This window comes from Strix aluco, chromosome 4 (assembly GCF_031877795.1).
Source record: "Strix aluco isolate bStrAlu1 chromosome 4, bStrAlu1.hap1, whole genome shotgun sequence".
Classification (NCBI taxonomy): domain Eukaryota; kingdom Metazoa; phylum Chordata; class Aves; order Strigiformes; family Strigidae; genus Strix; species Strix aluco.
The window spans coordinates 129,032,486-129,056,187 of record NC_133934.1 but is presented as its reverse complement, the minus strand read 5'-3'; the positions used below and the strand labels follow the sequence as shown (position 1 = coordinate 129,056,187).

The window sequence follows — 23,702 nt, the reverse complement described above, 5'->3', positions numbered from 1 at the left end:
GTCCCTTCCAACCCAAACCATTCTGTGAAGTCTAAAAACATTACAAACCTAGGAGGTCAGAAGTCACATGTTATATTACAGATTTTTTTAGAGCTAAACACAACCTTGAACACTTTAAGCAATAGTAACAATCAAACTCAAGACTGAGAATGCATAAAGGATTACCCTGCCCCGGTGTTACTTACCAAAGAAAGGCACACAGGGTGGATTGATTGACTTGAGCTTAGCTAGATACTTTTTAAAATGATCTTGACTTAATTCCACTGCTTCATCCAAAACTCTTTTTTTTCTTTCCTGTAGTGCCTAAGTGATCAAAGAAAAAAATAGGGATGCAAATCTTCTCAAATACCATGGTTAGCAAAACCAAGGCAATTCCCTAGTTCTCTCAGCAAAACTTAGGAACTGAAATTCAGATTTGAAAGAACCTCTTTTGTAAATGGTTTGCTCTGGACCACAGCACTACCAGGCCAACAATTTAGTCATGTGAATCATGAGGCTACCGTAAACAGACTATTATTTTGTTTATCAATTTACAAGTATAATCCTGGTCTTTAAATTTAATAAAAAGTAAACATTTAATTTGGAATTTAACTTGAAATCCTCATACTGCCTTTCAAAGACATACAAAACTCAAAACATTTTATTCATGCTTCTTTTTCTGTTTTAGTCAAGGCAGCCTTTGCTGCCAAGTCCTAGGCAATTCTTTCCTTGGCAAGTGAAAAACGACATCGCTACTTGTGTAGTAGCCTCTCTTCCTACTGTCCACCTAAACCATTTCAGCAGCTATCTGTTTGTGCCTCTGACAGTCTGAATTTTCTGAGACTCTCTCAGCCAAGAGAAGTTCTTGTGTTCGGTCGAAATCCAAGTTTTAGCTATCCCCTCCCCGTGCCCTTCTACCCCCATTTCTTGCGTTGGTAGGAAATGCTGTTAAAGTGTTCTAGTCCAGGGTTCTCAGCCCTGGGATCCTCCTCCTTCATACCCATAAAACTCTGGACTGAAGCAGCAGGTTCATTTCAGGCAGGTTAACGAACAACGACCAAATGGCCACGGCGTTTCCTCTTTTCAGGCTGAATACACATGAGAAAAAATCCGCTGAAAAGCTCCACTTGCCATTACAAACCCTTTGGGACACCCAGCCCATCTCAACTGTTTTCTCATAAATAACTTTTAAAGTTTCACACTTTTTTCTTCACTGAAAGCAAGTGTGATATGAATACTATAGATTTCACCTCAGAAGTGCGCGAGATACTTTTCTGTATTCTGATTATTTTTTTTTTCAAGAGCAATGTCCAAAACGTACCTCAAACGTGTGATCTAGTCTGTACACGGACACGGAGTTCATTGCACTGACGATCTCCAAAACACCATTGAAATTATTCAGATCTTGAAAAACCTGCAGGATTTCTATAATCCTACTCAGCACAGCCACTCGCTCTTCAAAGTTCTCGGTTTCCACTATGCACCTAATCAAAAGCCATAATTTGAGAAACACTGATAAATAAAATCTGACATTTTGCTAGCTACGAAACCAAAATTTTCCAAGCAAAAGCTGTACAGTACACCCAGTGTGCACACTTTGGCTCTCTTTCAAGAATCTCAAGTACAAATTTATGTAATCACGTCTTACATATGTTCAACTTGGAAAGCAAGAAAGGTTCTGGCATATCCCGTAAATCAATAAAGCAAAGCCCAAGCACGATCCAGGGTAAGCAGGGTGACTCTCATGCCTCTGTCTCTCCATTTTAAACTCACTAGGTACAGACACACGAGCTGCAGCACTGGCCATGCCCTCACAAGTACACGATCATCTCACACGAGAAGGGAGAGAGACTAAGACAAGGGGACAGACCCAACTGCTTTCATCAGAGACGCAGAAAAGCGGTGCTGAGTCCTGCACTGCCTTCAGCACCTTTTGATGTACTGTACAAATGCAAGCAGGATTTGTGCTGACCAAGTGGATGTAACTGGAAAAAAAAATAATCTTCCAGTCCCAGGAAGAGGGAGCATATGCGATTAGCACGGCAGGCACCCTTGAACCAAAAGCTGAAATTACTGTAATACCCTACAGCCATCTCCAGATTCAAGGCAACAGAATTCAAATAGCAGAAAAATGCTTCTTTCTGAAGTTCAGCAGGAGTTAATGCCACTACACTATCACCACCTGTACTTACTTTTCAAACCAAAGAGTAAGGTTTGTAGTATGACGAATCATTTTCAATAGATTTGGGGAGTTAATTTCCTTATCTTCTTTAGTCCACACGCTACCAACGAGTTCAGAAGGCTGTACTGCCCTGATAATGACAAAACAAGATGCAGAAGAATTCTCAATACAAATAATAATTGTATGTTCTGTGTTTGCATTAAAAGATTATTTCTTCCCTTAATCACGACTTGATATTTCACAAATACAATCCAATCTAATCTGCTGCAAAACAGTTACTTAAAATAACTTTTTGGCAAGTATTTGAGTACAGAAAGAAGTATATTTTTATCTTAATTGAAATCGGCATTTTTGAATAAGTATTTTCAGATAAGAAAGTCACAAAGGAATAAGTTTAATTTCCTGAAAGCATGAGAAAGCAACTTAAAGACAGTTAGAATTTTAAAATAGGAAGCTGAAGTACTTTCAGCAACCTGCTGGAAAAGTGGCCTATTTCAACAGAAAACCTGCTGTCACTGAAGCACAAAAGGATGCTTCACCTTCAAGTTTTGTAGGACCTTAAAGAATTTTTACCCAGCAAAACCTAGCTCTCACATCAAGGCTAGCTCTATTTATCAGAGGTAAGAACAGAGCTACGGAACAGCGGAGTACATATGGTACCAGACCAGAAAAGCTCTTCAGGATTAGATGAGAGGACCCCGATGTACCAGGGTGTTGCATAGAACACCCAGGCCTTTGCTATGCAGCTATGAAAGAGAGGAGCAGAGACAATCATGTTCTCTTTTTATGCTGCAACAAGCCTTTCTTATTAATGTAACATTAGGTTTACTTTTAACAAGGAGACAATGCAGTTATTATCTACTGGTAATATTTCAGTGTCCTTCCTGTACTTATGTTGTCAGAAGTCTGATACGGAGATGAAAAAAATTTTTTTTGCCTTGCATATTTTGATATCAAACAAAAGGCAAGAAAACCTTTTTCCATTAACTCTAAAAGTCAAGAGGACATACTGTTGACTGATTCTACGAATTAGGACTCTTTCTTCCTCAAATAATCTGAAAAAGAATCAATCCCTACCTATAAAGGTCGGACTCGAGGAGTGTCAGCTGTCGAGCAATTTCTATAGGATGCAGAGTCATGAGGTCCAGCATTTCGCTGTGCCCAACGCGCCAAATGTGCCACTCGATTGGGGGAGGCGGGCTCTCAAAGGTGATGTTGTGACTAATTCCATTTGCTTGAGCTTTCTTCCTCTTGATGATTTTAGCAATTGATTCCACCCACTTCTTCATGGATTTTCCTGCAAAACAAAAACCGTAAAAACCCCTCCTTTTTTTAATACTATCTTAAGTGACTCCTGATAATTTAATAAAACCAATCCCCTCCAAAATTGTACATACACTCAAAATTCTTCATTTCTCCATGCAAATTAATTAGGTTTGTAGTTACCTGTATTTTTTCTTATGGGTTCTTGCACCTGTATCAATTAGCAAATACAGACAGATAGGAACAAATTTTTGGGTGCCCAGTTGCGCTTAACCACATCTACTGACAGTTTCCGAATAGAAAACAAGTGACCCTGTATAAATTGTATTTTACTTTTTCCCCCTCAGTTGCAACCATCTCCACTTTGACTGCTAGCTTCATCTACTTAAAGGAGAATAAAAATTAAACAACAAGCTTCAAGTGAGACCTTTGCACCATGCTGTACTAGTGCACTGCAGAACAAAAAGATTAGAGAAATACATGTTTACAATGTCAGTCCAACATTTACAGTACACAAAATAGGGGACAAGATGGGCAGTACCTTCAGCAGTTCAAGCAAATGGCTTTCAAGGGACTAACCAAAATTGAATTATTCCTCTCTGGTCAGCAATAGTTAGCATGGAGACCTCCGCAAAAGAAACTACTGTTCTCTAAGTTTCTCTCAGAATTATATTGCCCAATGTATGGTCTGACAATCTGAAAAGTAAAGTCTAGAATTGCCAGGATAATGACTAAAATGGCTGTTGCCCTCCACACAGGCTGCCAAAAAATGTGCTAGTTCATAAGGGATTGCTCCAGAGGAATTGATACCCAGCGGGTCAAGTATGCTCTCCTAAAAGGATAATGCTTTTCAGCTGGAACTTTCAATAAATGGAAAAAGAACAAGATGGGAAAAAAAACTAATCTCAGTAACCAACAGGGAAGGAATTCTCTACAAATACAACACGGGGAGGAGGAAGGTGACAGTCTGAATCCTAACTCTATTGTAGAGTCAGCCAAGGATGAACATTACTGTCCAGAAGTAAATACACTTAAGGTAAATACCATAAAGCTTGAAGTAATCTTTGGTAGCTGTTTAGGCTCCAGGACAAAGCTTGCTCACGTAAAGGAGAGTCTCAAACAGCTCAATTAAAGGCCTTAAAATTACTCATGTGTGTAAAGATACTCTCATGCCTAAAACCTGCCAGGATTAGACCAGCAGGTTGTACCAAAATGTGGAAGAACAATGGGACCACCAGTTACCATACCTCTTACACTGGAAATAAACGTCTCCAATCTCTCTAGTAACTCCGGATCTCTTTCAAAATCGTAAAAATGGTGCTCTACCCAGTGACGAAAAACATTTAATATTCTGAGGAAGGAGAGAAGAAATAAAATATTATGTTTTGTTTTTAAGGACTTCTGAGGCCCATCCCATGTAAATGCTGAATGAAACACGATTCTACAAAAACGGAGTTACAGATTCATGTGGTGATGACTATCAAAATACATATGGACAGAGGGGCAGAACAAAGACTAAGCATGGCACCAATGACCACAGAAGTCCCCAGGTATTTAAAACCTAATTTTCCAGTCCTGGCAAATAGTTTGGTGGTTTTTTTTAAATCTTATATAAAGAATGCTAGCATTGAGGTGATTTCAGAAGAGGAAAACACTTACCAATGAAATCAGATAAAACTAGTATTTCTAATGTAATTTTCTGATTATTTATTTTTAACTAAAAAAGCTAATTAGGATCTCCCATTTGATAAGAAACAAATGTGTAACTGTTTCCTTCATATACACAAATTTCAGCTCAAAAGTTGTTGCAAATGCCCTACTGCCCTACTTCCACAACTTTTCAATTACATAAAGGGCTGTACTGATCCAGTACTTCCTTTAAGGATAACACTAAACTTTCTCACCTCTAAAAGTGAACTACAACTGCTCTTCTGCCTTCTGCTCTTTGGGTATATCAGAATAAAAAATTGTTTTGCCTCTTTTTCAGGTAAACAGGTTGAGCTTGTACCTCAACACTTTGATTTATTGGGGTGCACTGTATCTCCTTACCTGAAGGACAAGCAAAAATCTCCTACATCAACTAGTACAACATATTTTCCCTGGGCCAGTGGGACAGGATGATGGGGTTAACGGAGAGCCCACAGACTCAGAGATGGTGACAGTGAGATGTGGTTACTCCTGCCCCATCGCCTTTGCAGAAGCAGCTCAGCTGTATGCAGAGTGCTGCTGAACTCCCCCACTCTTTGCAGCTCAGGATATTAAGTTAAACTAGTGCTAATTGTGTATCAGACCACTGTTTGTGGTGGCTCAGCCCTGTAGAGTGGGGGCAAGAACATCTGGGAGGGACAGGGCAGACAACTGATTGTAATCTGCCAGTCTGTTGTGAGTCACAGCACTGGAGAAGTTGGCTGGTTTAGCTTAGTCAAATGAAGGGTGTGTTACGTGAATACATGGAGAATTAAATAGTTCTCCTCTTCCCAGTACGTAAGTTAAAGAATAACGTGAAAGAATGGCTACTCAAACAGATCATTTAGGCTGGAAATTAATGACACCGTCAAAAGGGGTGATGTTTTGAAACAAATTCCCAACAACAGTAATACAGGATCTTATCTAATCGATCTTTGCCTTTGAGATATCATGGCAGTAATACTGAAAAAGCAAGAAAGATTGCCTGGTTCTGCTTGAGTGCAATTCCAGCTTAGCACCTCCTCTTTCTCATCACCTCACATGCATTTTGACTAGTCAAAGCCATTACCGCTTCCACGCCTGTGCGCTGCACAGCATGTCTACAGCATTTTCTGAGATGGGGAGTAAACATTGGGGAGGGAAGAAAGGAAGGGAGGGAGGGATAAGCATCTTCACATTCTCCACCTTCTTCCCAAATCTCAGATCAACCTGTAGTAGAGGTTAATGTTATTACCAAGACTGGCATTTAGAAAGTTCTGCGCGTTATCAACCAAACAGCTCAAATTCAGACACTTATTTTCAGCTGGAAGACAGTTCAGAGTTTCAAGCTCCTAGAAACATGTGGTATCTCCTAGAAACATGTAGTATCTCCAAAATTCAAAGAGTGGCTATAAGCCACAGAAGGGTGTGTGTTAAACAGCAGCTTTAAACCACGTGTCTCATCAAGCAGGCAGCAGTAAGGGGACTCAGCTCACCAACCACAGCAAAGAGTAAAAAATATTATTTTTTATATATATATGATATTTATAATTAAAAAAATTAGACAGCAAAGAGTAGCTGTCATGATAAGAGGTATCCTCATCTCTCCAACAAGGAAAGAAACCAGAAACCAAAACCAAAAACCCTGGAAACTTTGAAACAGGGCACAGGTTTCCAACAGCTCAAACATTACACATGAAGGCAAAAAGTGCTAAATTGATTTTGGAAATTAATAGCAAGAAACATGGTTAATTAGTGCCTCAAACTTTTCTACAGGTTCCAGTTCACTGGTAACGCCTTCTCCTGCTCAGCTGTGTCAGTCAGCAGTGCTGCAGGATTTGTACCACGCAAAGGGGCACTGTGAGGAGGTCCCCAAGCGACTTCCAGCCTAGCTAGGAGAGGAGGCTATAAAAACAGCAACAAAAGCAATACAACGATATTTAAACTCTTGAGCCAGTTATGTCACAAAAGCCCATTCTGTGTGAGTTTCTACGAAGGGCTCTACAGGCACCTATGTGGATGGATGCAGAAACAGTTACCAGAAAACAGCAAGCTGAAATCAGGAGAAGTGTGTGCTGAGAGGAAGCGTGTGAAGCTCTCCCAAGGACTGGTAACTCTGGAGACCAGTGGTCCTGCTGAACCCACAGCAGCTGATAAACTGAGAACACCAAGGGCCTGATAAATCCGTACAAGGCCACGAGCACACACAGGCGTGAAGGTTACACTGAGGTTGTTTAACTTTGGCTACATCCAAGAAGGTGGTAGCAGCTATTCATCGACAAACACTACGGTATCACACACATACTTATATTTTTTAGATATATGCACGCAACAACCTGATGAAAATGGGACTGCTAAGTGACTTTCTGAACACCTACCTTGAAGATACAGGCATGTCAGTATGACCTTTTGTTTTGAGTAAGTGGCTGTTGCTCCAAATAGGCAACTGTGAATGACTGTGTGTGGTAAGGCAAAAACCGAGGGTACCGTGTGTATAGTTATCTCCCATTAACAGTAACATCTTGATGCTACTAATAAAAACAGTTTAACGAATAAAAGTTGTTCTAGCAAATATTGGTTGTGATCTGTGTCTCCTCCTGACTTGATCCCCTATCAGGGAAACAATTAGCCTCATTCATGCTAAAAATGCTTAATTGTTCCCCAAGTTAGCTTGGTCAGCAAGACCTTGAAGATTCACTGCAGCCCGTTGCAATGTGCAGTACAGACAAGAGTCTCCCTGTCTGTGGGCAAATATATCAACGGGGCTGGGAAAGGGAGTAAAATACCAGCAGGGCTGAAAAAAATGGAAACAGAGAAACTATCTTCATAGGGTCTGTTAACAAGGAACCCATTCAAAATGCAGTCAGAGACACTTTCAGTTATACATCTCACCCACACCCGCTTTACATAGCAGCCGTACAGTGTTCTTGTGGGTGGTGATCACAGCTGCGAGCGGCAGAGAACCAAAGTACAGTTGCAACAACAACAGAAGTCAGTATGACTAATCAGAACACAGTTTGGGATATTAGTCTGGTTGCAGACGGTGATAAGTCCCTACTTGACAGCACAGCAGTCTCTGAAAGAGATTACTGTCTCCAGGATCACCATGTAATCAGTGAACTAAAATCTGGCTTTAACAGAACAAATTTAAAAGCAAATAAACCTGAGTTGTACTGGCTGGACATATTCCTTCCGAAATCGCTTAAGGTCTGCGCTGATAGGCTGCTCTCCTTTCTCGATTGCCAGTCTGTCTGCTTCAGTAGGCTCAGGCTCTGGGATTTCAAACCTATGAATAAAAGAACCAAAAACCTGATGACAATTAAGATAAAACACAAACCCTTTATGTAGGACATGAAGAGCTACTGCATTTTAAAAAAAATGCAGTGCGGTGAAACTCAAGCACTCATCTAATATCCAGTTTGCCTGGAATTCCCTCCTCCCCTGGCTAGGTACTGCTCACACACCCAGCTCTTGCCCAGTAATTCGCTAGTTCTCTGGTCATCACAAGATGTCTAGACTAAGGATAGAAGGTTTTTAACTACCTGCTAGCTTGATTAAGTGAAGATTAGAAGAAAGCTTAAGAGCGGTGTTATCACACTGTATTAAAATGCTGTTTACATGACAAGTCTGTGCCTTTCACACAAACTGCTTAGAACATTTCCGTTCTTATTTGCATCGAGACTTTGGCATGCTCAAATACACTCTCATGATCAAGTTAAGCAGTTCAAAACATTACCACCCCCCAGCTGAGGCACACCAAGCGCTCTAGCCAACACTTAATTTACATAACTAATTGAACAAACCGGGAAAAGGAAGCTTGCATTAAAAACTTGCATCGCTGTATCCCGTTTTAGAAATTCCTGCTTTATGAACTTCACTAAAACACGTGCCACACGGCACTGAGCACCCGAGAAGAAAAGGAGCAGGCAAATACACAAAGCCTTTCAATGTCTTCAGAAAGGGTGACCGTCGCCTACCTTTCTATCAGTAAACTCAGCAGTTCCTGGGGCTTGCAAAAGGAGCGGTACGTGGTAAGGAAGGTACGTACAAAATTAGGATCTGTAAAGAGAGAACAAGAAAATGATGGAGTGGTTTTTTATCCAGTTGCAAAATATCAGAAATAAAATACCCATATATTCACAGAAAAAGTTTAAAGCGCAGAAAATACACTAAGGTTTTAAGTCAAGCACTATAATTTGAAAAGTACCAGAAATGATACTGCTTGTGAAATTTTCATTTAGTTCTTCGATGCATTTCCCCTGTAAAAGTATTCAACAACTGTGTCTCAGTCTTGGCATGCAGAATGGCTTGCACTCCCTGAATCTGCAGTTATTCCATGGTTTCATAAAGACAAAGAAAACACGGTAGAACTAGGCTGTCTACTCTCTTGACATCAAAAATACCTATTACCACCTCGACAAAACATTTGTCTTACCTGTTCTTAAAAAAATCTCCGGCAGCGGGGGCTGCACACCAGCCCCAGCACTGCAGCACACAACTACCCTCTGCAGAGCAGCCAGCAGGGAAAACATGACAAGCAGCAGAGGCCTTACGAAGCAAATACCTGCAGCAGTTCAAGACGTTCCATCTCCACAAGCCACCACACCTCCCTCCTGCTGTTTCTCACCGCTGCGGTAGGTGTGTTACCACGAGCCGTGCCTATCCGCAAGCTACCACGCGTTTTATTGGACCCACTCTGCTATACTAGAAGTATTAAAGCAAAAATATTGTTCCCTGCATCTCTTTTAATTCCACTCTCTCATACAGAGTTTCTTCGGTTGTGAATAAGCAAGCTGATAAATAAATCACTTTACTGTGAGCCACGGAGGGTCAGCATCTGGTCCTAACAGTGACATCCCTGCAGCAGATCCCTCACAAGGGTAACAGCAGTGAGAATGGAATGCAGCAGCTTCCAGAGCTGCCTGGGAGCAAATCAATGCTGAAATACAGGAAAACCAGGCCTACAGAAGCGCATGTGTATCTGCTCACTCAGAAGCCTGGATTTGGGGTTGTTGGGAGTTTTTTTCTTGCCGTTCTGTCAGTAGTCTCCAACCTGTCAGCATTAGGTGCAGGGAGCTCACACCAGCAGTCTTCAACATGTGGGCAGTGAATTTCTTCCAATAAGCCCACAAAAGATTAAGACAAACAACTGCTTTTAAGAAGGCTTAAATTCCCTGCAGAGCACTGCTCAACATTTTTAAGGGATCCATATATAGAAATGTGCTTGCAAGCTGAAAGTAATAGTGCTCTCGTTCTGTGATAATGCTGCTGAGTTTGCACCCTAGTCCTGCGCTGGCCTCTTCTGCTTCCACGTCACACCTACGTTCACTCTTCAGTACTATTTACAAAGTTTTAAAAGTAAATCTTCCTCTTACAACTGAACAGGCAGGTGGTATCTCTGCTCTGCAGACAAGATCTGCAATTCTCTTAAAATGGGGGCTGCTACTCTGCTCTCTAACCTGTGCGGGTTCCTTTTTATTAGTTTTGAAATTATTTTTGTAAGTGACATTCTCAATAAAATAGAAGATACAAGAAACTTGCTAATAGTGGCTCATAATTTAAATTCAAGAGTTTATTAACTCTGCATCTGGTACCTCCTATGGTATCCTGGTCTCAACTGGGGCCATGACAGAGGTTATTCTGAGAATGCAGAGCCTGTGTGCTGAGCAAAGCCTGCTTCAAACAAATCTGAAACTAATGCAAACCTACAATAAACTGACAGTTTAAAAAAATCCTATCTTGATACAAGTACAAACAAAAAGCACCACCAAGATCTGCTAAGAGTCCCTCCACATGCTGTTAGTCATCGAAATGCCCTTGTGGAGGCTGAGGGAGAGGATTTTGTTAGTCTTGGCTCCAAACACTGTTTGGAAAAAGCACACAGAAACCCAGGAGGCGACGCTTTCATTGAAGGTTCCCAAGGCCAAAGTGGCAAGTATTTGCGCTATAAAAACTGAAGTTACGCTACCAAACTAAGACTCAAATACAGTTCATTCAGGAAAAGAGCTAAGTTTACAAGCCACCAAAACCCATCACATTTTAGAAATGGATGACTTGTGGCTCACAGACAACACCACTACGGATTACTTCCATACCAATTACTTGCATCAATATGGGAAATGATACTTTTTTTTTTTTTAAATATGCAGCTCCACACTATCTAGCCTTAGTTTTACATATAGACTCACTTAAACACCAGGCACTTTCGCAAAAAGCGCAAAGAAGATCGTTACTATTTGAGAAGTTTTAAAAAAATTGCAGACCACTTCCACCAGCATTCTTCTGTCGGCTTCACTGCGTCCCTTTTCAGTCCGGGCTTTTCACCCCAACCCCAAGAACTAAACATTTTCATCAACATTAGCACTTCACGTAACTACTTCAAGGTTTCATTTCCGTGGCTTTAAGGTAGTATTTCACAGGAAAGTCTGCGTAACGCCACCAGTGACCTGCATCCTTTTCTACCAGGGGACTTCACAAAGCGGCAGGTTGAAGTGTAACAAATGTAACCCCCAACCTTTTTCTTCCTCCACAGTCACACAGCCTGTAACAGCACCACTGCTTTAGCCACAATGGTCTCAGGAAACATGCTAGTGGCTTCCATTAGATCACTGATACTAATTTTTTTTTTGGTGGGGAGGGGAAAACCTTGCATATCCAAATTTTCATACAGCTTTGTCAGCAAAGCCAGCTGATTTAATAATAGATACTGTTTTTTTTTTCCTGCAAATCTTGCTTTGCATTTACCTATACACAGAAAAAACCCCAAACAAACAAAAGATAAAAGGATTCATTTCATCACCCATACAAACATGACCTTAAAAAACATAAATATAACAAATGTACAGGATACCTGCATACATATGGTACGTTAACCTTTCAATTAATTTCACAACCGTTCCTCCTTTGATGATAGGAATGCCATTCCTGCTTTGCAAGTTGTCCTCAAAAACAATGTTATCTTCAGAGTCCTCCACTACAAAACGATACACGTTTGGGCTGGGCAACCTCAGCGGCTGCTCATTTTCTTCTTGCAGTAGCACTGAATCAAGCATCCTATCCAGAGTACTGCGATACTGGAGGGAAATGAGAGCAGCCATCCAATTACTCTTCTCTTCAGCAGACTTGGCAGCAAACAGTATACTGTTTTCATCTTTAGACACCAGTTCAAAAGCATGTTTATATTCAGATGTGTCATCTTTATCAATAATCTGTATTTTCCTCATGATGATTTTTTCCTTCAGCCTATACTCCGCATTGCTGTAACCGGGAAGCCGTGATTGACCGTGATTAGTTTTACAGCTGATCATTAAACCATCAAAGAGAAAGATGTGGCGTTCGTGTTTGGCGCCTATTTTTGTCAAGCCACCTTCCATTATGAATTCATTACAGCACTGCCCAATATCTTTGCCTTCCCAGCCATCAATATTTTTCTGGATTTCATTCATTTTCTTGATGGCCAAGTGCTTGCTTCTTATTTGTCGGTTATAGAAGCGACAGACAGGCTCCCTTGAACGAATAAAAGAAAAAGTCATGACAGGCACATTCCACATTTGCCATCCCAAGAGACCAAAAAAATCAACTAAATTAACTGTTTATATCATTATTTCTTTGCCCTAAATATGCCCTAGCCAAGTTTACCGTTCCAAATAAGCCACATGCACTGCTTTGGCCAGGGAAGGAGTAAGATACCGACATTATTCATAGAAGTGGACCGTGAAGGTTTTGGGCTGCTACTCCATTTGCAATGAAAACTGGCATAAAGACATGCCTTGAAAAGGAAATACACAGATTATCTAACAAGAAAAATATTACAGTTCTCCTTCTCTGCCAACTTTGGGAACCCAAGGTAGTTTTGTGGATTATTACCCAGGCCGACGTCTCGGGGAGTGTTTGCTGTAGATGCGCTCCATGCTGCACTGCAGATTCAGAAGAGCAGTAATGGCTTGTTTTAAGCACTCCCGATCCTCTTCATCTTCACTGCATTCCTGCAATTGCTGTGACATAATAAACATTTTTCTTTCAGATTTGTCTCGTTTGTAGAAGGGTAGGAAGACTGACAAACGTGCTTAGTGTTAGCTACAGTACTCGCTGAAGCCAGTGACTTCAAGTCAATGAGATAGTTATTACCAGAAGCACACTCAAAACTAGCTATGCATGTAACTAAAACCATTTGTCAGATATTCAGGAAAAGTCAGTCAATACTCAAGAGGAGAGAGCAGGAGGGAGTTTAGAAAGATAAGCCTTTACCCTTTTACTGCCAGCCAATGCTAATTGTCAGACACCGTTTTTCCTGTTATCTTTTCAACAATGTCCTGTTTCACACTGATTTTATTAAATAGTTTGGAGGTTTGAAATAGTCAGAATTAAATGCTGCTTTATGTAACTATGTGTAGTATTCCTCCAGTGAGTCAATTAATCTTAAATTTGCTCTGAAATGTTGAAAGACAGAATGACTCTGTTTCTCTCTGCTTCTTACCATTCTAAATTCTGCCATCTTCAGCAAGCTCATCTATTTCAAGAAGAAATGTCACTTTTACATGGTGCAAACTAACATAGTAAAAAAGTCTGAAATCCAAGATTTGCTACTAATAGCAAAATGTAAGAGACAGTGGGAATCAGCTTATTTTTTTTTATAAAGACTAGATCTGTCTCCATCACTAGGCAGAAACGTCTTGAATTTGGAAATTCAACAGGCTTTCATATCATCTCCATACACTTGGTAGTAATATGCTTTGAGCAAAGCCTATTCACAGAATTCCTCTTTTTTGATTCTTTAAGGTGATCACTCCTAAAATACCACTGATACAAATAAAAAAGATTTTTCTTTTTAACCTCTTTCATGTTCAAGATAAATTTTTTTTTTTTTTTAAAGAAAATTCAAGCAAATAGATTGCTGGGCAAAATCAAGACAATACGCCACGCAGTTTGGGATAAACTCTGGTTTACCTACGTACTTTAAGAGAAATCTTACTTACAATCACTCAGCATGGCAGAAGCCTTCTTTTCCTTTCCCCACTATGTTCCCTCAGCAAGGATATGTAGCTTCCTCTAAAAGTAATTGAGAGAACAGGATTTGACCAGATTGGTCCACTCTCTTCATGTAAATTTTTATTTTTAACATGCCCAAACAACCTCCATCTTGCATATTAGAGAAATGTAAGTCTCTCGGCCAAAAATTTCTGGGAAGTTTATGAGCTGAGGAACAGTACAGGGAAGGGAAAAATAAGATGTCTACCTCTGTGCAAACCCTTCTTTTCCTTACTATCAGGCACAGAAATGCAAAGAACATTAAAATGGTGTGAAAAGATGACAAATGTGAAATCCTAAAGGTGGGAAAAGCTACCAAGTCTGATAAAATACTTTTTCTCCTCACATATGCTGAGCAGAATTTCTTGCATCCCCTTTCCAAAGGGGGATGGCAGTTTGGCAGTTAACAGACATCAAATGGCATGTTTTTCTTTTTTGTATAAAAATTACACATTTGGAAGTAATCTACTCCATTTCTACACCTTAATGCATAGATTCCTGAAGATCAGGCAGATCACCCGAAGCATATCTCATTCTGTCATCACTGGACTAACATCTGCTTTTCCAAACTCCAGTTCTTAACAAGTGTCTTTCTGATTAAAACAGCAAATGCAAAAGCACAACATGCTCGCTAGACAGAGAAAATACGTAAATCTTTGGAAAAGGGGGTTCTGCCTGTGCCAGATGTATCTAAAATACCAGTGATAATAAACTGAGAATAGTAACTATTCAATTTATTGTACATAAAATTGTCAAAAAATAGTAATGAAGAATACTGTTCACTTAAATTATACCACAGTGATCCTGTAGAATACTGACCAGGGCTTCTCTGTCAGTCAACGATTAGGTAACAGCGGAAAAGATCAAAAGGCAGAATTTCCTATGTTTTGGGTTGCTTGATAACGAAATAGCGAGTCACATGCAAGAACTAGGGATGATCTTCTGCCCACAAGTCACATGAGAAGAAGGATATACTCTCTATTCAACAGAGAAAAGCCTTCTTGGACTTGAACAGAGACTTGAACAGGCCTCTGCTTACCTTCAGGATTTTAACGATACACCTAACTGACATCTTGCTCAGGATTTGGATGGATTTTACGACTCCTTGAGTTCTTTGCAGTGCGTTCAATGAATAATGTTTCCTGGAACTCTGGTATCACCAGACACGTTTATGAAAGCATACCTGGAGCTTGAAAGTCTGAGGAAACATTAAGCTCTCCTCTACACTGCCAGCATTAAGGTGTCCATGCTTGGATATGTCAAGCATAGCATTTTAAACCCAAGTACTCTGAGAATCAATTAAAAATATGACAATCAGAATAGATTTGGATTACCTGTTTGCAAGATCTAACAACTTTTGATCACTACCACTCTTTTCCTTCAAGACAGTTTTATTTCTTTGGTGTGACTTCCTTCAACCTTCGCTATCACCGTTCATTTCGATACAACCTACGGCAGGTTCATCTTCTGTCAATACTTGAACAAGCAATCAACATTCAAGTGACATCAGGGCCTGCCCTCTGACTCAGGGTGTCCGATGGCTGTTTGCTGGTGACCTCTATACGGCTGCTAACCAAAAGCTGCCAAACCAAACAAATTCAACATGGGGCTCTCCAACCGACATCCGACCCTTATGTCTCTTGCTTAGGCAAAGAAATAGGAGTCTCTGATGCAGATCCTGCATCAGAGGCTGCACAAACAGGTTTTTGCAGAAGGAAAAAATTTTGACAAGAATTTTCAAGCTTTTCACAGTTTAATTTTATTCATTTTGGTTTTGCTGTTTTGCAAAAGAGCAAACATGGAGACCTGCGCTTTTGTATATCATTCATTATTTTATTTACCTCCCAGTTCAGTCGGGGTTTTTTTGGTAACTTTATTTAGGACTAACAGTCTCAATCTTAGCTTCTTTCCCTGCTGAAGCCATGAAAGTATGAGTATTCTGTTGCTTTTCTGCTTCCATTTTTGCTATGTCTTTTTCAACCAAGGTTCCTTGAGACAAATACAATGGTAACAGAGAAGCAATACCAACAGTTTGTAATATATGCATATATTGTTGAATAAGTACTTTATCCCGAAAAACACTCTGCTTTTTAGAAATCACTGCTGTAAATTTAGGATGTTTTTTAACTACAATATAAAATTCAAATTTTAAGCCTCCAACTAAAGTGATCACAACAAAAGACTCTGTATTTACCATTATTCACTACAGAATGGTATTTAAGATTTCTGCTCTGCTCTGTGCTCACCAGGTTAGAAAGGTTAGAGACAGCCAAGTGTCAGCCTCTGCAGCTGAATTCTAATTCTATTCAGAAATCTTGTATACTGTGGATAAAGGTCAAATTTAATCCTTTTCACTGATAAAATTCCCTAGTTAAAAAAGGCATTGCCTAATATTATCTTCCATGCAGCATCCTGCTGTTATTACCCAAGTTAAAAACAAATAAAAGAAACAAGTTTTTGCACTATCTGCCAGACTTGATTCTTCGAAGATATGAGGAAATTTAAGAATGTGCATGTATAACCTGATCCTATCAATATTAACGGGAGTTACGAGCAGACTCTGAGCCCCCAAGAAAACTCTTGCAGCATTACAGATTTAAGACACGCTGTCAAAACCAAATTGTCTTCTCTGTGCCATGGTTTAAAACATAAATAGCAACCACCCTTTCCTGTCACTGAAGACAAAACTACCAAATTTGCATGCAAAGCATTTAAGATTAAGTTCTGAAAACACACAAAACTCTGCTCAATAAGGCATATATGTTAGCATTTCCCTAAAAAGCAGACAAACACTACGCAGCTTGTAAAAATCAGTTAAATGTTTAGATTCTCCCAAAGCTGCGGCCTATTATTTCATTCTTTAATTTCATACTAATGCACTCCATTTCCCAGCTTTAAGACACAATGGGTCACTAATTAGCCTGACCTTCAGCATAATACAGGTCACTAATCTAATCTAAAAGTGAAAGAAGAACATTTTAAGAAGTTCCAGAGAATTATTGTATTCAACTGACCCTTATGGAAAGGGAAGTTATACTATTTTGAAGCTATCAGCGCTCACTTCACAGCAAGGCTGGCAGAACCATGCCATGCTTCTGCCCTCATCCTTGAGTTCTTTCATCAGTTTATTTTCTTTTGGAAGATGTCCTTAGAGAAACGTAAACTTTATGAAGGCAAGTATTAAAACTATGGCAACGTAAAGTTTCTGTTCTCAGTAGAGATAGCGCAGTAATCTAGAGAAAAGTTCAGTGACCTAGGGTTGATTTGGGTTTTTTTAAGCATTGCTAACTGTTTTCTAAACTATCAATAGAAATGCTTAAAGGTTTAAAATTTATTGAGACCACTTGCATTTAAACCTTTCTACAAAATATTAGTAATCCATATATTGGGAGACGTGTGGTTCATGGGTCAAAATAAATCCTCCTTATTTTTACTTATCTAAATCAGGATACGCAAAAAAAATCTCAGCAGACATAATGAAAACAAGACTGAACTTAAAAAAAGTACTACTTGCCAGACATTAACTACAAACCTAGTCTTAAAACAATTCCTATTTTTTGGCTTGAGATTCTTTTGAGAAAATTTTATATTGTATTATACACAAGTTCTATGTTGCAAAGTTTCCTTTTCCTCCTTCAAACAAGTAAATCCTTTGAAATACAAAGGAAGACCCTATAACACATCTATCTGTACAACCCCATCAGTATCACTTTTTACATTGAGAACTTAAAAAGTATAAGTTCTGTTGCTGTTTCAAAATGTCAGCTATAGCCACAGGATATTTCACCTGTTTAATTTAAGTATATCCCAGTTAGTTAATAATTCACTTACCCTTAGAAGCATTACAAACTTTCCCAACACGATGAGGCAAGCAAAGAGAGACTTTAACATTACTCTCAACTACTTAAAAAAAGCTCCAATCCAAGTATTTTTCAAGATAATGCATTTTCTACAGCAATATGATTTTTTTCTTATTCAAGAATGATTATTATAGATCTCAGATGTTAAATTTCTGCTGACTGCTGCCCTCTCTTCTCGTAACTCACAGCAAAAAACATTTGCTTGTAAGCAAAAAGATACATGCTTAGTTACTTTTTGGCTTTTAGCTGTTATACTCCAGGGAAATATCTACTGATGTGAACCACCTTGCTAGCGCACATCAGAATAAAATATGTGCAAGTGATCTGTGGTCAAACCAATAGAGGCTGTTCTAAAATAAGTAATGCCTCAATAGGCAGAATTGCTCACAAATACGGACTAGATGCCAACCTAAACAACTTGTATGGTAAGACCCCTGAAATATGTCCTACAGGAATAACTTTTAATCATCTGATCAGAATTCCATAAAGCCTGACACTTCATCAATGTCATTTCTTAGAAGACAGAAAAGCAGAAAATAGTAGTGCTTATTTTCGTTCCTCCTCAAGCTGGAGGAAAAGTGGTATGCTATGAAAAATGTATCTCTTTCATTTAGGACTCAGGACAAATGGTTGAACATTAAGAACAGATTATTCTGACTCCACTGAAAGGAAGTGACTCCCCAATGCCCAAAATAAGATCAGCTGAGCTGCAAGGTTTAAGGTTTATTAAAATATAGGTATTTCAAATGTTCCTATCAGAGCAACAGATGCTTTTGAAAGGTTTTTTTTGTTCTGTTTTGTTTTTACAAGATTTTACTTTCCATATACTAACTGGTGTCAAATTAATGTGTTCATATCTTTCAATTTTTAGAGGCAGTAAATAAAATCTAATCGCCTATTTAAAAGCTCAGATTCTCCACATTAAGAAATGCTTTTAGCAGGAAACAAGAGTGTGGTTTCATTTACCTGTAGTAACTCAAAGTAGTGCAAACAATGATAGACTGGGATAAGCATGAGTCGTGGGAGGACGTATCGTACAGCTTCTTTAAACCCGTCAGCAATAGACTGAAAAGGAAAAATTAACAGGATTATTTACACTGAAATACTCAAGACATGACTGGACAAGGCCCTGAAGTTAGCACTGCTTTGAGCAAGATGGTTGTGCTAGACACATCCAGGGCGTCCCTTCTGATCTACATTACTCTGTGCTTACATCTAGTAGTAAGGAAGACAAAGTTTGCAAAAACATTTTTGTCAAATAAGACTCTTTGTAAGATTCAGAGACACATAAATGCTCTGACAACCAATAAACAGAAGCTGTGAAACCCCTCTTCCAGGCACTGCAAGCACCCTTTTGCAGCAACAGCTTCAGGTGGATTTTAACGCATACTCACTAGTGAACCCATCACTCTGAAAACACCCTTAAACCCCACAACAAATGCTGGCACAATCTGCCTCCTTAAAATGGTAACCAGTTGGATAGCCCCTATTTTTGCCAGAAGTAGAAAATCAAGTATAAAAAGCTAGAGGACCAAGTTACCCACAAGTCATTTTATAAGCATCCTCTAATTCAAGTAGAGGTGCTCATATCACAATCCCTTGGACCCTTGTATTTCATCAGTCTGCAGAACTCAATTAATAGCATTAGTTCAAGATGACAACACCTAAAAATAATGCACTGTTGATGGCTAAGCTGCAAGCCTTATTCCCCAGTCAACAGCCACATCCCAGAACACAGAACATGCTTGAGTATCTTTTGAAAAAATCTTATGCCCATTTCCAAAATAACACATTTTATCCCCAGCCACAGTTTGCTCAGAATTTAAAGAACACACTGGAATGTTAAAGACCAGCCAGGACTCCCATACAATCTACTAGACTTGTCACCAACTTCCCTCTAACGTCCTCTCCTCCCAATTATGTAGGCTGTCTTCAATTTACATCCAACACACCACAGAAATATGGAGGTCCTGTCAAGTACTGAAGAACTTAGTATTTCCTCTCCATCAGAAACTAAGAATCACAAGATCATGACTTAGAAAATGAGTCAGAAATCTTTTCCCATTCTCAGCAGTTAACTAACACAGTAATTCAGGTTGTAAGATGAGGAGAGGTTTTCCAAAGGACAGAGGAATCCCTGCCATCTTCCGTATCAAGATAAGTATTGAATAGAAACTGAATTACCTGATCTCCTTTTTGGAACTGATCTCTCCCTCCTGTTTAAGACTTTTGGCTGCATTGCTCCGCAATTGCCAGAGACAGCTCATATATGTCCATGGCCCAGAGCTTGGAGAATAAATGTGAAGGAACATCCCTAGGAGAGCCCAAACCTTTCCATGGTGAGGAGTCAGAAGGAAGACGAGGTTCACTGCCAAATGACTCCATTACCAATTTAATCTGGAACAGGGCTTTGGGCTTTAAATTTGCCAAGGAGGCAGGTAAAAGACCTTACTTCATTCACGAAGGAGTATTTAAGAGTGAGATGATCCAGCTTACCAAGCGCTCAAAGCCGAAGAGAAAACACTCACCCTGAAGGAATGGCTCAGAGGAATCTCAGCTTGCAGAGACATGGGTCCCAGTGAACCTAAGCGGTATTATAATGGGTTTAGCTGGGAGCATCACTGACCAAACACTTGCTCAGCAGCTTCTCTAAGTGCATTTCTGAACACAAGCTCAGTCTTCTGAACAGTAGTCTTTAACAGATGTGCCACGTTGGCAGAAGGAAGTAATAAAAAATAATAATAAAAATCACCTTGCTGGATAGTCCTATTAAAGAAATGGTTCAAGAAAAACTGCCGGTCACAGCCTCAATGCTGAACAAAGGGGCCTGGGATATGTATGGAAGAAAATGAAAATATTGTGTCTGGGTGCCTGTGTTTGGCATTAAAAGGCAAAAGAGAAACAGAAGTGGCAGGTATGAGAAGTTGCTCTCTATTCTCAAGCAAGTCTGATGTGAGGACAAAAAAAACCTGCAAAAGACTCATGGATGGGTCAGAGCTATGTCCAGTTTTTACAGGAAGAGGCAGAGTCCAAATACCTTACACTGAAGAAAGGCCAGAACCTAGAGGATCTTTTCCTTGGAAGGAAGTAAAGAATTACTGACAAAACTCAAACCTTTGAAATACGAGAACTAAGGCAATTCAGTATTTCTCATTTGCACTCACCTGAAAGTGGAGAGCAACAGCAGGTTTTGCCATTAAGTTATTAAAATGCTCGTGAAATTGTGGAGAGAGAATATCCTGGGACAAGGTTTCATATGGATCAAAGGCTTGTTCCTAAATAAAAACAGAGAATTATATACATACATGAAGGATGCAAGGTATTTCTGTCCCAGCTGGTACAACGAATTCCTTGCTGATACACATGTGGAACTTTTCAAGCAAAGGTCGATTTTGCAAAACAAATATTCAGTAAACCGCAACCCTTTTTCACTTCCAAAATTTTAAACGCACACATTTTCTCAGCACTCCTCAATCTCACCGTATTTATCACTTAACACAAACTTTGGGCTTTCAGCCCACTCACATTTTACACAGAATGGCAATTTAACTCCTCTCTGTCAATAAAGAATGACACCTGGGGAAGAAGTGCAGGTAAAGATGAACTTTGGAGACTGTCACAAGAAGGGATTGTTGTACCACCACCACTTCAGGGTACATCACATAAGAATGCTCAGCCATAAGCACTGGACTTCTGCACGCTTTTCTGGCCCTGTTGGAAGGCTGGGAAAAGATCTCACTCTGAGACAAAGCAGCTAGTCTGAGTCTCAGAGGAAAATCCTCTAATGACAACCAAGAGTTTCAGGTGCAAAAATTATGACTGTGGATGGAGGGTCTGGCTGTGATTCTGTAAGCTCAACTACAGCAGGATGGGATGAAAACCTGACTGTACATGAATCTCTGCAGGAAGGATTTATGCCTGCTCACAGATCACCTGCTCCAGAGCCTGTCAGGCTGCTGCCGAGTCTCTGCAGATTCACTGGGCTGAATCACTCATGAATCACCGGGTTATCCGGTGCTGATGGCGCCGTGCCCAGAACAAGCACATACCTCTTTTCACCTTAATGCAGCACCGCTTGGCAGAATAGAGGCTGCAGAATTCGGGAGTACCAACCACCTCCAAGGCTCATTTGAAAAGTCTCAAGTCTTCCATTTACAGAGGGTTCAGGGGATTTCCTACCTTACTCATGGGGCAGCTGCAATTAAACTCTTTGTGGGGAGGAGAGGCACAGAATGCACTCTCTTTTCACGTGTAAATTATAATCATCGCTCTCAATTCTCCTCTAATCATCACTGTCCATTCGCATTAGATTGTATCTGGGAGGGGGAAGGAAGGTGGGGGGGGAAGGTTTGGCACTTCAGCAGCACCTGAAAAGGTTAGACACTCTCTAACCGAACAGGCTGGTTTTCTTAAACAGAATCTGGATTCGGTTTTGTGGGGATTTTTTTTGTTTACTCCACGCCTGCCCACTACTTACAACATGGGGATCTTATCTTAAAATAACACCCAAAATAAAGACAGGGGACAGTAACATTGAATATACAATTTCTCTTTGCCATACTAGCCAAAAAAAAAAAAAAAAACCCCACAAAAAACCACACAAACAAAAAAAAAACTTAAACCTCTGCAGAAGCAGTAAATCAGCCATGGGGTAGAGGGTCACCTGCATCCTGAGGTAGTAAGCAGGAATGGCCAGATGGCTGCAGCAGTCTTGCATGCAAATCTACTGGGGGAGCCAGACTAATATATACTTATTCTGTGCTGTCTTTTTAAATTTTTTACTGCATTGTAAAGTGTTTTCAGTTTCTTCCGCTCAGCCTTTAATCAGTATTTCGAGGTTTTTGGTTTGGGTTTTTTTTTTTTTTTTTTTTTTTGAACACAAGATTGAAACAAACTGCATTAGGTATCATCCCCAAGAGACTAATTAAAAAAAAAAAAGGGGGGGAGGGGGTTTTACACTTGCGATGTTGCAAAAGTCTCTGAAATATGGAGACGTTAACTTGATGCCCATATAAATTAATGCAGCATGTAGTTCTGGATCGGTGTTTCTGCCCCTTTTGCTGCAGTACATCGGTTTCCATCTTTTTTTTTGCTTTGTGGGTTCCTAAAACTTCTCCTACAGAAACGCAAATACCAGCATAACAAACTTACAACCTACTGGTAACCTTGCTTTATTAGCTGCCTTCTGGAGCCCGCTTCAGAGTAGGCACAAAGACCCTCTGCCCTCGGTTCTGAGGCTCTCCCACCACCAGCTGAACATCTGAGATTATCTCAGGCAATCATTAAAACACACTGTAGTAGTTAAAATTGTAAAAACTACCACACCAAGTACATTTTTTTTTACCAGCATATAAACAAATATCCATCTCCCACACAGATGTGTCAGGTGTCAAGTTTTTGAATTTCCTCCACACCAGGAAAAAAATGTTTTATTTTCCCCATACTTCCTTATCTCAAAAACACTACAATATTTATATTTAAACCTTCCAGAGAACTGATGCAGAAAAACACACAAAGCAGGAAGATTCCAGCTTGCCAGGGTTGTTTGTTTTTAATTATCTTTCCAAATAAGTTGAAGGACCTTTATAATGGAAACACTACATGAACAAGCCAGGCAGTAAGATAGGCAGAGCAAATAAACACTTCACTTTCGTATCTCTTTAATGATCCCTTTTGCAAATACTCACAGAAAGAGGATTTCAACATGTGAGATGATCAAACAAGCA

The 23,702-nt window shown here is 39.8% G+C and overlaps 1 protein-coding gene across 1 annotated transcript in view; it reads right to left on the bottom strand.

Annotated features, from left to right (window-relative positions):
* SOS2 (SOS Ras/Rho guanine nucleotide exchange factor 2) overlaps nucleotides 1-23,702 on the bottom strand; it is a 54,752-nt gene that overhangs the window by 8,152 nt on the left and 22,898 nt on the right. The window contains exons 7-17 of the mRNA XM_074821177.1: nucleotides 21,141-21,251; nucleotides 18,943-19,041; nucleotides 12,956-13,083; nucleotides 11,940-12,595; nucleotides 9,067-9,148; nucleotides 8,253-8,375; nucleotides 4,672-4,775; nucleotides 3,239-3,458; nucleotides 2,172-2,291; nucleotides 1,301-1,463; nucleotides 186-303 (exon numbers count right to left, since the gene is read on the bottom strand). Coding sequence (XP_074677278.1) covers nucleotides 186-303; nucleotides 1,301-1,463; nucleotides 2,172-2,291; nucleotides 3,239-3,458; nucleotides 4,672-4,775; nucleotides 8,253-8,375; nucleotides 9,067-9,148; nucleotides 11,940-12,595; nucleotides 12,956-13,083; nucleotides 18,943-19,041; nucleotides 21,141-21,251 — 1,924 coding nt within the window. The remainder of the gene's footprint in view (nucleotides 1-185; nucleotides 304-1,300; nucleotides 1,464-2,171; nucleotides 2,292-3,238; nucleotides 3,459-4,671; nucleotides 4,776-8,252; nucleotides 8,376-9,066; nucleotides 9,149-11,939; nucleotides 12,596-12,955; nucleotides 13,084-18,942; nucleotides 19,042-21,140; nucleotides 21,252-23,702) is intronic.